The sequence below is a fragment of the Dendrobates tinctorius genome, unplaced genomic scaffold (assembly GCF_039654945.1).
Source record: "Dendrobates tinctorius isolate UK_male_01 unplaced genomic scaffold, ASM3965494v1 ptg000030l, whole genome shotgun sequence".
Lineage (NCBI taxonomy): Eukaryota > Metazoa > Chordata > Amphibia > Anura > Dendrobatidae > Dendrobates > Dendrobates tinctorius.
This window is the reverse complement of record NW_027361698.1, coordinates 21,087,184-21,104,758: the sequence shown is the minus strand read 5'-3', so window position 1 is coordinate 21,104,758 and position 17,575 is coordinate 21,087,184. Positions and strand designations below refer to the sequence as shown.

General features: G+C 43.7%; 1 protein-coding gene across 1 annotated transcript in view; it reads right to left on the bottom strand.

Annotated features, from left to right (window-relative positions):
* Window positions 1–1,078: 1,078 nt before the first annotated feature.
* The window catches only part of LRIT3 (leucine rich repeat, Ig-like and transmembrane domains 3), a 33,935-nt gene continuing 17,438 nt past the window's right edge, over window positions 1,079–17,575 (bottom strand). Inside the window, exons 2-3 of the mRNA XM_073571962.1 lie at window positions 14,625–14,930; window positions 1,079–2,722 (exon numbers count right to left, since the gene is read on the bottom strand). Of these exons, the coding sequence (XP_073428063.1) occupies window positions 1,629–2,722; window positions 14,625–14,930 (1,400 nt within the window). The 3' untranslated portion in view covers window positions 1,079–1,628. The remainder of the gene's footprint in view (window positions 2,723–14,624; window positions 14,931–17,575) is intronic.

The following is a 17,575-nucleotide window of genomic DNA, read 5'->3' as shown; positions in this document are numbered from 1 at the left end:
TGAGGTGTGCAGAGCGGAGCAGCATGTGAACGAGATGTATGGAGCAGAGCCCACATGTGTACGAGGTTTACAGAGTGAAGCCATGTGTGTACGAGGTGTACGGAGCGTGGCCGTGTGTGAACGAGGTGTATGGAACAGAGTCGCATTTGTACGAGGTGGAGTCATGTGTGTACTGAGAAGAGCTGTGTGTGTGCGATGTGTACGGATTGGAGCCATGTGTGTACGAGGCATACAAAGTGGAATTGTGTGTGTATGAGGTGTGCAGAGCTGTGCGTGTACAAGGTGTATGGTGGGGGACAGTCACAATTTTGAAAGTCTGTCCCGCTGTCCCTGCTGGGAGCTTAATTTTCCCGCGGACGCAGGAGTACACGGCAGAGCCCCGAGGAGCACTTTAAAACTCGCACGGGACATTCCACCGGAAGTGACGTGCTGGAAGTTGACCAGAAATGAGGTAATTTCAGGAGGAGATTGTGACGGAACCATGGAGGCACTTCAGGGAATGCTTCAGATCCATCACCGTGTCCTCCTCCGACAGCGCAGACAGCGGGATTGCCTTGGAATCAGGGATGCCGGCCATGTGAGCAGATCATAATATGTCCTGCATCAGGAGGCTCAGGTGAGCACTACAATGGGAGCCAGGCTGCTATAGTATCTTTATAGAAACTTTCTTTCTCTCTCTGTTTCTTTCCCTTTCAAATCTTTCTTTCTCTCTCTGTTTCTTTCCCTCTCAAATCTTTCTTTCTTTCTCTGCTTCTTTCTTTCTCGCTCTCTGTTCTTTCTTTCTCTGTTCTTTCTTCCTTTCTCTCCCCTCTTTCTTTCTCTCTGTTCTTTCTTTCTCTCTCTTTCTTTCTTTCATTCCCCTCTTTCTTCATCTCTCTCTGTTCTTTCTTCCTTTCTTTCCCCTCTGGGGCATGGATATGGGTGTGACTAGTTGTGAAATAGGTGTGGTTGCCTAAAATTTGCCACGCGCCAGACCATGGCTTGCCCCCCCTAGTTTTAATCCTGGGTACGCCCATGTCTGCATTCATAAAATAAAAACAGATTACAAAAAAGTTATATGTTTCGCTATCTGGTTTTAATTATTAAAAAACAATGTAGGCGATACATTCCCTTTTAAGTGGTTCCATAAAAAAGTGTTACATAAATGAACATACTAAAAAAAATTATTTTATTTTTGGAAAATAAAACACATGTAAAACACAAGAAAAATAAACCCTTGCTAGAACATTGAAATAAGGTTGGTTTCACACTTGCGTTTTTTTCCTATACTTAACATGGGTGCGCATAGACATGCGTTTGTACACGTTTGTGCACATGCGTTTTTTTGTAGTGTGCGCCCGGGTGCACAAAATGCATCCTGTTGCATTTTTTGTGCGTCCGACCTGTCTCAAAAAAACGCATGCGCACAAAATTCATCCAAAAACACATTATAGTCTATGGGAGCGCTGACGTGCGCATGGTAATGGTATGGCATGGTAATGCGCACGTCAGCGCAAAAAAAGGCATGCTTTTTTTATAAAACCATGCGCAAAAACACAAAAAAAGCATACAAATGCATGATGCATTTTTTATGTGCGTTTGCACTGCGCAGGCAGCACAAAAAACGCAAGTGTGAAAGTAGCCTAATCTCAGCAGAAGTATTCAGGCCTGGATCCTTCGCTTTTATAAGTCACCTGTGAGTCCATACTTGACCTTGAGCACAACAGAAGTCTCTCCGATTCAGTTGTGTCTCTGCGTGTCCATAGCTCGTCACCAGCATTTATTGGTCGTGCTCTAAGGGACAGTGTTTCAAATTTGACATAAGTCTCTTTTGAGAGGTCTTCTTCACCGGTAGACTGGGGCTTACGTTGTAATTTTATAACTTTATATAGTAAGAAAATAATAATGGGTAAAACCACTACACAGCCAACACTGCTGGCTATTACTAAGGCCGGCACCTGGGAGTCACTCTCCACATTTTTAAGAAGAATGTCTGTGGAGAACACAATGCATTGGTCTTTCTTTGGCTGAGCTGATTTTGGGCAGACACAGGCCATGTATTTTGTACTAGGCTGCAGGCCATCAATTGTGACCTTATTCTTACTTGGATCTGTGCTCAATCGTAGCATCTCTTCCTCCCCATACTTTGAATAGAGCACAGTCAAAGACGAGCTATTTGTTGTGTTCATTGTCTTCCATGTTAGTGTGACCCGATCCTCTGTTTCAGTAATAATTCTCAGGTTACGGACAACAGAATTTGCTTCAGTATTAGAAGCCACGTTTTTTAGCGCTTCACCTTCTTTATTACCCGGAGAAAGTTGCGTTTTCTTGTTGCCAGACGCCTTTGTCTGGGCTTTGATGAACTTTGGTGGTTTCTTCTCTAGGATCAGGGCTGTTGTTGATGTGGTGGTAGTAAGCATCACAGTTGTTTCTACTGTAGTTTCCTCTGTTGGTGATGTAGATATTTCTGTGGGGAGTGAAGATGAAGCTATGCTTGTCCTGATAATTTCTTCATTTGCCTCTGTTTGCGGATTGATAGTCTGGTCTGCTCCTAGTCTCCATCCATGCCGTGATGGTGATTCTGTTGTAGTGACCACACCAACTACTAAGACAGTAATTGATGCTTCTGATATGCCTGCCAAATTTTTAGCCTTGCATCGGTATTCTCCTGCATCTTTGTAGGAAATACCATTCATACTTAGAATTGACCATCTCACACCATCTGCTGGAGACTCCTGGATAACTGTTATGGAAAGAGAGAAATGACATTTATTAAGAAAATATTTTTTTAGTAAGTCTTCATTTGGATTAGCAATAGGCCATTTAGATACTCTTAAGTATGTTGCTTTTTTTTATTATTTTAGAAAAACTAGCTTGACCTGTGCAAAATATTTGCACATTGGTCGTCAGGGGCGCAGGCAATTTCAGAAAAAGCAAGCTGGTCAAATGTAAATGTGTTTCATGAGCTGATGAACACAGACAGGTATTTATATATGTAGATTCGTAATACAATAAATTGTTTTGATAAATAGAGGCCAAAAAATGTCTTCTGGTTGAGGTGCCACCTGCAGGTCATTGTGTCTTTCTGCAGGTTTATGAAAATGAATGTTTAAACTGTATTTAGTGATAAAATCGTGAATGTGTGGTTTGGTTGGCTGTTTTCTTGCTGAAGGGAGCAAGTTTACCTTTCAAATGGTGTATCATGTGTGTGTGTGGGGTGAAGTAATCAGCGAAAAAACAGTGCATGTTTACAAATGTGTTGGTAGTGTGCTATGGGGTACTGTGGTGCCACCTGCAGGTCATTTTTCCTTACTGCAGGTTTATGAAAATTAATGTATAAACTGTATTTTGTGATCAAATCATGAATGTGTGGTTTGTTTGGCTATTTTCTTGCTGAAGGGGGCAAGTTTACCTTTCAAATGGTGTATCATTTGTGTGTGTGGGTGCAGTATGAACGGGGATACAAAGGAATCACCGAAAACAGTGTTTAGAAATGAGAATAAATTTTGTTATACATTTAGCTGCCTTTTTCTGATTGCTGATGTTAACTCTTTAATGGCCTAAACGGTTTAAACCTCTAATGATCTTAACATGGGTCCAACAGAAGCATCTGCATTCACTATGCCTCTGTTTAGTACATAGGGCTCATTGAACTCTATGTAGCCAGCAAAAGAGAAGACCAAAGCTGTAATAAACCATTTCTGCCTTCTACTGGGGTTTATCCCTTATGCTGCCAGATTGCAGAAGCTTTAATCCTTTATTGTAAATTTACAATGCCAAGGGAATAAATGTCACAACCAAGTGCAGTAAATTTATGGCACTCAGTCATTATCAGGTTAAACAGGGTTTCATATCAACTAAAATGGTTCAATAGCAATTTTTTTTTTTTTTTTAAAAAGGCTCCTTTCAAACATAAAACTAGTTTGTGAAATTATAATATTATGTGGTTTGTCAATTTGAGAAAAACCTTTTACTTGTGGGTATGCTCAGCTTCTCATAGACTTCTATACTGATTTCAATTAAACCTATAGAAATCTATTATTAGCAGGACAACGTTCTGGCTGTGGAAACACCTTCTAAATTATTCAGGACTAGTCTAGTGCAAGAAATAAATCACCAGATATTAGAAACAATCCCATACAAATCTATGGGATCGGTCTTGGCATTAGTTTTCCTCTGGTATTTCACTACCATGCTGGAGGCGCATGCCTTCTTATGGTTAATACTTAGAACGGGCTTTTCCTTCTTAATACAGTTATTGAATTTCCATGGATGTATTATGCTGCAGTAATGCCATTCTCTGCAATGTTAACTAAAATTGAATGGAAATACAATTAACCTATCATTGATCATTATATATACAGTGGGGGAAAAAAGTATTTAGTCAGTCAGCAATAGTGCAAGTTCCACCACTTAAAAAGATGAGAGGCGTCTGTAATTTACATCATAGGTAGACCTCAACTATGGGAGACAAACTGAGAAAAAAAAATCCAGAAAATCACATTGTCTGTTTTTTTTTTCATTTTATTTGCATATTATGGTGGAAAATAAGTATTTGGTCAGAAACAAAATTTCATCTCAATACTTTGTGATATATCCTTTGTTGGCAATGACAGAGGTCAAACGTTTTCTGTAAGTCTTCACAAGGTTGCCACACACTGTTGTTGGTATGTTGGCCCATTCCTCCATGCAGATCTCCTCTAGAGCAGTGATGTTTTTGGCTTTTCGCTTGGCAACATGGACTTTCAACTCCCTCCAAAGGTTTTCTATAGGGTTGAGAGCTGGAGACTGGCTAGGCCACTCCAGGACCTTGAAATGCTTCTTACGAAGCCACTCTTTCGTTGCCCTGGCGGTGTGCTTTGGATCATTGTCATGTTGAAAGACCCAGCCACGTTTCATCTTCAATGCCCTTGCTGATGGAAGGAGGTTTGCACTCAAAATCTCACGATACATGGCCCCATTCATTCTTTCATGTACCCGGATCAGTCGTCCTGGCCCCTTTGCAGAGAAACAGCCCCAAAGCATGATGTTTCCACCACCATGCTTTACAGTAGGTATGGTGTTTGATGGATGCAACTCAGTATTCTTTTTCCTCCAAACACGACAAGTTGTGTTTCTACCAAACAGTTCCAGTTTGGTTTCATCAGACCATAGGACATTCTCCCAAAACTCCTCTGGATCATCCAAATGCTCTCTAGCAAACTTCAGACGGGCCCGGACATTTACAGGCTTAAGCAGTGGGACACGTCTGGCACTGCAGGATCTGAGTCCATGGTGGCGTAGTGTGTTACTTATGGTAGGCCTTGTTACATTGGTCCCAGCTCTCTGCAGTTCATTCACTAGGTCCCCCGCGTGGTTCTGGGATTTTTGCTCACCGTTCTTGTGATCATTCTGACCCCACGGGGTGGGATTTTGCGTGGAGCACCAGATCGAGGGAGATTATCAGTGGTCTTGTATGTCTTCCATTTTCTAATTATTGCTCCCACAGTTGATTTCTTCACTCCAAGCTGGTTGGCTATTGCAGATTCAGTCTTCCCAGCCTGGTGCAGGGCTACAATTTTGTTTCTGGTGTCCTTTGACAGCTCTTTGGTCTCCACCATAGTGGAGTTTGGAGTCAGACTGTTTGAGGGTGTGCACAGGTGTCTTTTTATACTGATAACAAGTTTAAACAGGTGCCATTACTACAGGTAATGAGTGGAGGAAAGAGGAGACTCTTAAAGAAGTTGTTACAGGTCTGTGAGAGCCAGAAATCTTGATTGCTTGTTTCTGACCAAATACTTATTTTCCACCATAATATGCAAATAAAATGAAAAAAAAACAGACAATGTGATTTTCTGGATTTTTTTTTCTCAGTTTGTCTCCCATAGTTGAGGTCTACCTATGATGTAAATTACAGACGCCTCTCATCTTTTTAAGTGGTGGAACTTGCACTATTGCTGACTGACTAAATACTTTTTTTCCCCACTGTACATGATGATTTAAATGGAACCTATCACATTGTACATGCAATCTGATCTGTGGCAGCATGGTATAGAAAAGAAGGAGCTAAACAGAATAATATATAGGGTTTGTTGCAAAAGATTCACGCCAACTTGTATTTTATTAATAGTAATCCCTTGTGTTTGTATGCATATGACTCCAGTAGAAGGTTCTATTCAGTGATTGATAGCTATTTCTGCATACACAGTCATATCAGGAAGACTGTCAATCACTTAATAGGATCGCCCAGTGGACTCATATACATACAAAATGTAAGGAAGTGGACAAGAGAGAAGAAGAGTTGAGTTAGAGTTGATGCCTAGCTGAATAATTGCAAACAAACAATGCTATCTGCTGCTCAAAGGCAAAAGTGAAAGTAAAGAAAGAATTACAGTAATAGTAACCAAATAGTGGGAACCTATGTTCTCAGAGGAAGATATAAAAGACAACATCAGGTCAGGTGACACCGTTTTTATAGTTATTAATTATAAAAGGCCTGGCCAAGCTAGGAAGAGGCAGTTGGTGCCAGAACTTGTACCAGGACAGGTCGCTTGGCTGCTAGGTAGGCTTACAGCCACCATCGCCACAAAAGGGTCCAAGAACGGTCAGATGCTGGAGAAGACCTGAGCTCTGAGGAAGATCAGTGCCCTACAACAGTAGAAGTCTGTAACCAGTGCAAGTAGAAAATCCGTGAACAGCGCATTAGAAAATGCATGAGCAGCACCAGTTGCAGTGTCACTGGAAGATTCGTGAGCAGCACCAGTAAAAGACCCGTGAGCAGTGCCAGTAGCAGACCGTAAGCAATGCCAGTAGAAAACTGGCTAGATCCGAACCAGACTTGGGAGACAATCCGGCTGCAGCAGTTCCTGTGGGCCTCTACTTCCAGGATGTATGGTACAGGGTGTTGGCTGGGGATGCTTCAGGGACCAGAGACGGTCAGTGCAATGAGCACACTGTATACCCAGTGAATCACATATCTAGGGCTTGCAACCTAGTGGGAGATACCGGTGACACCCACTAAGGCCAGTGTAACCATCAGAAGTGTTTACAGAGACTACGACGGGGATGGGCCTAGTACTGAGAGTGACGCCCGTTAAATTGAGACACCCTGTAGACTGTGAGCCCTTGCGGGCAGGGTCCTCTCTCCTTATGAGTGTGTCTTGTATTGCTCATGTTTATTGCACTTGTCTATATTTGCCCCTTTTCACATGTAGAGCACCATGGAATAAATGGCGCTATAAAAATGTATAATAATATTAATAATAATAAAGACATTAACAGTTGCTTAATTGCTAAATAAGAACAGTGTATGCAATAGCATGCTGCGGAGATATTGTATTTAGTCGCATTACTGTGTCATAACATGTATTGACCCTGTTTCTGTAACCTGCCATATAGTGCTTACAGGGTTGCCATCCTACTAAAAAAAAAATTCTGGACAACTGGACTCAAATCCACTGACAGCCTAAACTTTTTACGGATGTTTGACAAGCACCCTAAAGACCATGCCCCTAGAAACTGCACACCTCTAAAGACCACACTCCCTAACCTAAAGACCAGAATAGGAGCTAGAAGAGGTATTTAGAATTGCATTACAGGACAGGAGAAGTGGTACTGTGTAGTAATATATACATACAATCCACATTGTGGCTGATCGGCACAATCGGCTGCTCAGAGAGGTCGACAAAGGAATGCTGTCTCTTTAAATTTTCCACTGGTTTATTTACATACAACGTAAACCAGGGCAAGGTTTGCAACATACATGGCCTTTCTGGCCTAACTGAAAGACAAATCAAAAACAAATGGCATAGTCCATGTTACTGCGAGGATCCACTTGTTCAGGAAAAAAACATAGGGAAAAAAAGGTCCAACTTTTCTTTATCTTCACACACAGCTCTGGAGTTAACATCTCCAGACACACTCAACACCAAATTACTTAGAAGACTAACTATTTACCTCCTAAACCACTCCCCGGGGTGGCAATATGGTGAATAGCCTCCCACCCTGTCTACACTGTTCACTAAATCTAGCCCTTAACATGGCCAATTAACCCCTCTCAGCACTTAGTGTGCTGGAACATTTTTCTAGGTTCACATCACTGAAGTTAACAACCTCAGTGATGCATATCTCCCCTCCAGTACTTTGTCTAATTTGTCAATGACTAGGTCGTATATCCCCCCCTGCCCAAACCAGAGGTTTTGACACCTTCAGTCACCAGACAGGGAAGTCTTGAAAGGGCATCTGCGTTACCATGCAGATGTTGGGGGTATGGACTTTTCTGATAAAGAGGGAAAATGTAAAAGGTGATGTGTACAATGCTTTATTCTGACTTGAATGTATATGTGTGGGACAATAGCTAGAATTAGTGACAGATGGTGTAGTACCGGGTTTTGGCCACAAGATGGGGACATAGAGTAGTGAGAAAAGGACTCAACAGCAAGCTTTAGGCTAGGGAAACTGCAGAGTCATGGTGGGCAGAGTTACGAGACTGGGAAGGGGATTTCCAGGTTGAGGAGATAAAAAGGAAGGAGAGTCCCAGGGGCAAGAGAGAAACCAAGGAGGAGACAGAAGAGAAAAGAGCTCAGAAGAGGATGGAGGAAGGAAGAGCTCAGGAGAGACAGAGGAGAGAGACGGATACTTGAAGAGGGGGGTGGCCTTCAGAGGACAGCTGTAGGTCAGAACGAAGCTGTCTAAAGGAGGCCCGGGGTACCGGACGGCTGGACACTGAAGGAGCAGTAAGTGTTGCAGCGGGCAGACTCGGTCGGGGGGAAATGCTGTGGCCGTGGGCCTAACGGCAGCCACAGTGAAGGAATCTAGGGGTCTTCGCCAAACAGGAGCAGAAGGGAGGTGACAGGTACCCAGGTCAGGGAGCAGAAGCTGTCATGTTTGCTGTGGATGTCAAGAGGACACCCAATAAAGTTGGACCTGATTGAACAGATTTCTGCGTCTGTCTCCAGTCTGTTCTGCAGCCGAAAGGGATCAACCCCCAGTCGGCACACGTACAACACAGTTTCCATGAAAGTTGAAGTCCTCGAGCCCAAGAAACCATTTAGTCACAGGACATTCTTCCCCTTCCTTTCCATCATCCATCTCAGGGGCGCATGATCTGACACTAGCCTGAACTTCAGGCCTAACAGGTAGTACCTCAGGGTGTCAATTACCCATTTGATAGCCAAGCATTCTTTTTCTGCAATAGCATAATTTCTCTCACAGGAGGGGAGTTTCCTACTTGAATACAGGACTGGATGTTCCTCCCCATTTACTTCCTGGGACAGCACAGCTCCCAACCTGACCTCTGAGGCATTCGTCTGGACCACGAATTCCTTACTGAAGTCAGGTGCAATAAAGACCGGCTGCTTACACAGGGCAGTCTTCAACTCTTGGAACAACACCTCTGCTTCAGGAGCCATTTTGTCATTGACGTCTTCGTGCCCTTCAAAAGGTTGGTCAGGGGTGCGGCTATCATGGGAAAATTTGGTATAAATCGCTGATAGTGTCCCACAATTACTAGAAACACCCGAACCTGTTTCTTGGGGTTCGGTTGCTGTTAATTTTTGATTGCCTCCACCTTATTCATTTGTGGCTTTATTTCACCTCTTCCGACTACGTAGCCTAAGTATTTTGCCTCCTCTTTCCCCATGGCACACTTCTTTAACTTTATGGTGAACCCCACCTTCCTCAGCGCATCCAGTATGGCCTGGACTTTTGGCAGATGACTTCCACAATCTGTGATGAGTATCACAATATCGTCGAGGTAAGCTGCGGGTACTTTTTGTGTGAGGCTATGACCAAGTCTTTGACCCTCTGGTAGGTAACTGGGGCACCTTGCAGCCCAAATGGGATTCTGGTATACTGGAAGCAACCATCAGGTGTAGAGATGGCTGTCTTCTCCTTATCACTTTGGGAGAGGAGGATTTGCCAGGACCCCTTCATTAGGTCCAGGTTACTTATGTATCTGCCTGACCCTATGAGCTCATCGACACACGGCATTGATTATGCATCGAATTTGGACACCTCATTTAGCTTCCTGTAGTCGTTACAGAAACACCACTCTCCATTAGGCTTCGGAACAAGGACAATGGGGCTGGACCAGCCACTCTTTGACTCTTCGATGACACCCAGGCTCAACATTTCAAAATCACCTTGCGGCGCACTTCTGGGATTTTATATGGCTTTTGATTCACCCGCACATGTGGTTCCATCAGGATTTCATGTTCAACAACCTGCGTACATCCTGGCAACTGCAAAAACAGGTCCCGGTTATGCTGAAGCAATTCTCATCACTGTTGTTTCTGGGCCAGTGACAGTGTCTCTACCACAGTAACATCCTTGACCCTGACTTCTGGATTGGCCCCCAGGCACGTAGCTTCCACCACTTCCCTGTCTTGCTATGGTTTAGGAAGGTTGACGTGGTATACCTGGAATTATTTTCTTCTCCCTGGCTGGTGGACCTTACAGTTGACATGTCTCATATTCTCAACCACCTCGTATGGATTCCACCACTTGGCCAGAAACTTACTTTCAATCGTTGGGATCAACACCAACACCCGGTCTCTAGGGCCAAACTGTCTCATCTTCGCCAACCAATTGTAGACCCTTGCCTGGTCCTCTTGTGCTTGATGGAGGCTTTCCTTCATGATCGGCATCACCCTCGCGATCCTGTCCTGCATCTTGGCCACATGCTCGATGATGCTTCAGTGGGGTGTAACCTCTGCTTCACAGGTCTCTTCACAATATCCAGAAGTCCCCGAGGGTGGCCCTGCTAGGGTCACTCAGCTCCCCAAGTCCAAGAGGCCAGGCACCATTACCCCATATATTGTTACAGGACTGATCACTGGGCTGATAGTTCACACTGCAAGCTGGTGGAAAGGCATAATACGAACAGCGCCCCCCTACGTTGCAGTTCATCTGTTCATTGGACATAGGACAATGGACGGCTATATGCCCAGGACCCTGACATTTCCAACGTATTAAGTTCTTTCCAGCAGCCTTTGGCAACCCCTTAGTGACCCCTTGGAACTTCAGACTTCCCACAGTTGTGGCTCTATTACCCTTCTGTTGGTATCATAGTATGGGGATGCAACACTGCCCAGTTTCCTTAACAACCTCTCAAACATCTGATACCTTTCCAATAGGTCAGCCTGGTCATCCGCATTACGGTGGTCTCCCTGGGCAACCCACATCTGCACTGGTCTAGAAAGGCAGTTGATAAATCTGTCCATGAAAACACGCTCAATCTAGGCCGGGGTGGAAGACTCTGGCTACAACCAGTTCTGTACCAGATGTAGTAGATTGAACATTTTGGTGCGAGGGGGTTTGTCACCGCAATACAGCCAGTAGTGCATCCTTTAGGCCGTAAAAGACATAGTCACTCCTGAGCATGCCAATACCTAAGTTTTTAATTTGGTATAATCCTATGCATCCTGTAAGGCCAGGTTATAATAAGCCTTTTGGAGTTCACCAGTTAAATAGCTGGCCAGCACCTCCACTCAATGCTCCTACGCCAGCTTCTTCCGCTCTGCTACCCTTTCAAACACAGTAAAAAATGCCTCAACATCATCACCTGCGGTCATTTTTTGCACGACTCGTCTTTCTGCCTTCTGGACATATGAGCCATCACCTGGATTTGGGGGAGTGGCGACTTCTCTGCTGCAGACATCTCCTGCCAGGAGTTTCATCTGCCGTTGTTGCTGTTAGTTCTGCTGTATAAGGAGTTTAATTGTCTCCTGCGTGGCTTGCTGCTGATGGAGCTGCTGCTGACTTAGGAGCAGGTGCTTGATCAGCTACTCCATTTTGTCTGACCACGCTTCCATACCTATAGCAGCCTATAGTTTGTCCACAGATGTCACACTTACTTCATTGGGATGTTGCTTCTAGCACAAACTCTGGTCATCGACTCACTAGGCTGTTCATAGAGGTAGACACAGGAACACTGTCTCTTTAAATTTTCAATTGGTTTATTTAGGTACAGCATAAACTAGGACAGGGTTTGCAACATAAACACGGTCTTTGTGGCCTAACGGGAAAACAAATGGCAAAATCTGTGTTGCTGCTGGGATCCGCCCGTTCAGGAAACAAGCATAGGGGGAAAAAAAGGTCCAACTTTCCTTTATCTTCCCACAAAGCTCTGGAGTTCACATATTCAAGCAAGCACATCCAACATCATATGACTAAAAAGGCTGACTATTTACCTCCTGGACCACACCCTGGGGTGAAGAGATGGTGAACAGGCTCCCACCCATTCTTCAGCTGTTCACTAAAGCTAGCCCTTAACATGGCTGATTAACCCATCTCAGCACTTAGTGTGCGCTGGAGCATTTTTATAGGTTCATATCACTGAAGCTAACAACTTAAGTGATACATATCTTCCCTCAAGTACTTTATCAGTGACTTTGTCCAACATACACACTCTAACAGATACTGAGAATTACACTTGGTAATATGCAGCTCAACACTACATAATATAAACATATAAACACACAGCTGCACAAAAATCCCTGACATCTTCTCAAATAAAATGGTAATCGGATCATAAACACCCTTCTTTAATTGATTTAATGACAAGCCCCCACTAATGTTAACAATCCAAAACTCACAAATACAGACCTCTAGACATGCATTATTCAGGACCCCATAGCAGAACAGAGGTCTACCTTATTGCAGACCCTTCTCATTGCAGAACTTGAAAAGGAAAATCTCTTTTATACACACCCCAAATCTTTCTTAAACATTACAAAGAACATACTCTATACATTGAGCAAACCACCACAGGCATCCAACATCATTACAATCACTCGAATCCAACCACAGGCATCCACCGCCCCCAAAAAATCTCACCACAGGCGTCCCCCCCTCCCCCCAGCATTGCACATACCCCAAAATCTCACCACAGGCATCCCCCCAGCATCGCACATACCTCAAAGCTCTCCACAAGTTTCACTAAGCATTGCATACACCCCCAAATCCTTCCCTAAGCATTGCACACACAAATCTCACCACAGGCATCCCCCAACATTGTACCCCCTTAAAATCCCACCACAGGCATCCTCCAGCATTGCACTCCTCTTACCCCCTCAAATGCCACCATAGGCATACCTCAGCATTGTACACCCTGCTCAAACCTTTCCACAGCATTACTAAGCATTGTACACCTCCCAAATCCCTCCACAGATATCACCCAGCATTACAAACCCCTCCCCGCCAAATTCCATTACAGGCATCACTACAGCGTTGTGCAGCCCTATAAATCCTGCCACAAGCGTTGTACATCACCCAAATACCCACACAGTAATTCCCCAGTATTAAACACTCCCTAAATCCCCGCACAGGTATTGCTAAGCATAAATCTCACCACAGGCATTCCCTAGCATTACAGACCCCTTCCCTCCATAAATCCCAACACAGGCATCTTGCATCATTATAGACCACCAAAATCCCACCACAGGCATCCTCTAGCACTATAGACCCTCAAAATCCCATCACAGGCATCACCTCCAGCATTACAGAGCACCAAAATCCCACCACCAGTTGCTCCTTTTCACCTGCAGCTTCTCCTTGATGCAGTGAACAACAAGAGCTAACAATGGTGTATGCGCCTCAGTCTCATCTCATGGGGTCCCTCAGTCAGAGATGCAATCTGGACCGGAAGTGACACCTACAACATGTGTTGAAAATGACATCACACCTACCAAGTGCCCATACATTCTAACATCTACCATTAGTACTGCGCATGGCAACTTCTTTAACGCATGCGCAACACAAACTGTGGGAGAATTTTTTAAAAATCACTGCCGGTGCTTTTTTCTGCCAGACACTATGGACAGCAGAGAAAAAAAATGTTTTTTTACAGACTGTCCGTAAATTTACAGACGGTTGGCAACATTGGTGCTTACCTGTGTGTATATATATATATATATATATATATATATATATATATACACTTATAAATTGGTTATTCCTTCTGTGTTAGTCAAGTAAATAGTGTTGGTTAAGCACCACTGTCTCCTCATTGCCTGCGCTGTTGCATCCAAACAACCTGCTTACACAAACACCAAGGATTTCTTTTATTAAATGACAAAACTCAAGATAAAAGGTGGACGGCACCACTGTTACCGTGTGACTTCAAATGATGTGCGGCATGCAGAAGCCCAGCAGCTAGGAATCTCGGGTGCCAGACCTGGAAACAGTCAATCCTGGGAATCCATGCAAAGAGAAGAGATCGCACTCATCGAGATTGAAGTTTCACTGATTTATTGACATATCAAAAACATGTCAATTCGGGGGAGTGACATAAGGAGTGCAAAGTAGGCTGACAACGGCCGTTTCGTGCTGCTCGAGCGCTTCAACGGGACCCGTTGAAGCGCTCGAGCAGCGCGAAACGGCCGTTGTCAGCCTACTTTGCACTCCTTATGTCACTCCCCCGAATTGACATGTTTTTGATATGTCAATAAATCAGTGAAACTTCAATCTCGATGAGTGCGATCTCTTCTCTTTGCATGGATTTCTATAATTAAAATGCAAGTTTTACTATTTTTACTATTATGACTAAAAAATAATATATATGTGATCATCTCCTCCCGAGCTATAACACCCTGCCTGCAGACAAGATATCATTTTCAAGATTACAGTTTCCCTTTAATGACGATGTAATAGATAGTAATTGTTACCTGTATAATTAGTAGCGGAGTTGTTCGTTCTACTCCAGATTAATTGTGGGGTGGGAGAACCAGTGGCATCGCATCGCAGTAGAACATTGCTGCCCAATGGGGATGTTATTTTGGTGGCTGATGTCATCACAGAGGGTTTAAGACATTGTTCTAGTTCAGCTTTTTGGAAGCGAATACCAGTAAGAGATTCAGGCCCATTGCAGACCACAAAACTATCCAGGAATATCACTTGTGGATCCACGATCTTCGAAAGCTCGATCAGCTTTGAAATGCGGCAATCACAAAACCAAGGATTGTCTTGTAGACCTTGAGTAGGAGACAATTACAAAGAATTTAACCCACAGGTATAAAGTATTGCCCTCAACGTTGACAGTTATCATTTATACTCAAAGCAGGATAGTTACAGTGCTGTGCAAATTCATTGGGACAAAGCATTTTTTTAAGTAAAATTGTAAGTTGGTTACCAGTCAGTGATTCAAACCAGTTTTAACTGCTTTGAACAGGGACTCACACCTGTTCAAAGCAGTTAAAACTGGTTTGAATCAATGACTGGTAACCAACTTACGATTTTACTTAAAAAAATGCTTTGTCCCAATGAATTTGCACAGCATTGTATAAATGTCCATGTGTCCATGTATACATGGATTCATTTACTACTAGATGTCACAATTTACCTATGTACGGTACTTGTTCAGAAGAAACTTGGCTTACAAATGTAATATACTTACACAATGTACAATTTGAAATATTATCATACATAGACAGTGGGCCTTAATATTTAATGTAGCAAAAATCACACCCACCTGCGGAGGTCGAATGAGTGCACAACATTAATGACAAACTCATACTTTCATTCGCCAATGCACGTGAACGTGGCTTTTAACCGCATGCTGTTGTGCACCTTATGGGTGTAATACCCTAAGAGGATAAACTGATAAAGATATTTTTGGGGTCAGTTATTATGCATACTATTGTTGTATAAGAAAAACATTGCAAGTGATCAAGCCACAGGCTGGATTAACTCTTTCCCTCATTATGACATGATCAGGGGTCTGCGCATGTGGAGGGGACTCACAAGTTGAGAGGTGGTTATGTTATACAGCCCCTGCTGTTAGCATTCTGTCAGTGGTATTTAAATAGAGTAGTTGCTGGTCCCATCAGCCCCATTTTGTAAAGCTCAAGCACAATATTGTAGTATTGCAATATATAATGCAAGCGAATGAGTTGAAACAAACAAACAAAAAATAAAATATATATTGTGACAGAGTCACTGGCTTTGTAGAGGAAGGGAGGTACGTGTCACTGCGCATGCAGCGGTCAGTGATATGAAACCAGAGTCTTTTGTGCTTCCAGCACACTATGTGCTGAGAAGTCATGTACAGAGTTTTAATGGGCCGGTTTTATGTGAGCACCCGCAGGGCGGCGGGAGAGTGCTCACCGTACCCCTTTTTTCTTTTTTCCCTGCAGGACATGCAGGTGTTTGAGGACCTGCAGTGATGTCACGATCACGTGACCAGCCATGTGATATATACCCGGACCTGTGGTTCAGTCTGTGTGGTGTCTTGGGAGAGGAAGTACTCCCACGTAGCTCCAAGGAGGAGAGGAGGACATTGCCTGGTGTCTGCAGGTTGAGACCTGCAGAGGAAAGGACTCTGTTTCCCTTTATTTGTTTTGTGTTTTTTCCTCCCTTAAGCCAGAAAGGTGCTGTTTTGTTTGTGAACCCTGCCTTGGTGTATGCTGACTCCAATAAACAAGCAGGTGTTTCACCACCAAAGTGTTCTGTGTATACCTGAAGAAGCAGCTAAGTGTGTCAACCCCTCACATCTAATATATAAAGCTCAAGTGTATGTATGTATGTATGTCCGGGATTGGCATCCGCACCGTCACAGCTACAGTGACAAAGTTTGGCGCAGTCACACGTCTGGACACCGAGAGCGTCTTAAGCTATGTTGTGAGGCGAAATTTTAACCCTGCGCGTTCCAATTCACCAAACAATTTTGCCCCTATCTACATAATGGGGAAAAAGTGTGTGTGTCAAGCCCCACCCTCATTATGATGTCATAATGGTTGCCATGGCGACGCTGATGTCATCATAGGTTGCAAGCCCCACCACTCACTATGATGTCATAATGGTTGACTACGGGATGGAGGATGTGTGATGGGTATATGGGCACTGGACTATGGGATGGAGGATATGTATGATGGGTATATGAGCACGGGACTATGGGATGGCGGATATGTATGATGGGTATATGGGCACGGGACTATGGGATGGAGGATATGTTTGATGGGTATATGGGCACGGGACTATGGGATGGAGGATATGTGTGATGGGTATATGGGCATGGGACTATGAGATGAAGGATGTGTGATGGGTATATGGGTACTCGACTATGGGATGGCGAATATGTATGATGGGTATATGGGCATGGGACTATGGAATGGAGGATGTGTGATGGGTATATGGGCATGGGACTATGGGATGGAGGATGTGTGATGGGTATATGGGCACTCGACTATGGGATGGAGGATATGTATGATGGGTATATGGGCACGGGCCTATGGGATCGTGGATATGTATGATGGGTATATGGGCACGGGACTATGGGATGGAGGATAATTATAATTTTCTATAACTAGCCACAGTTAGTTACTATGCCCGGGTAGCGCCGGGCTCTTCAGCTAGTATATATATATATATATATAGTGTATATATATATATACACACATACATATATATATATATATATATATATATAATGTGAAGTGAATGTTTTTTTAGAAAAGGCTTCCTTCTGGGACAACAGCCATGCAGACTAATTTGATGCAGTGTGAGGTGTATGGTCTGAGCACTGACAGGCTGACCCCCAACCCTTTAACCTCTGCAGCCATGGTGGCAGCACTTGTACGTCTATTTTGAAAAGACAACCTCTGGATATGACGCTGCATTC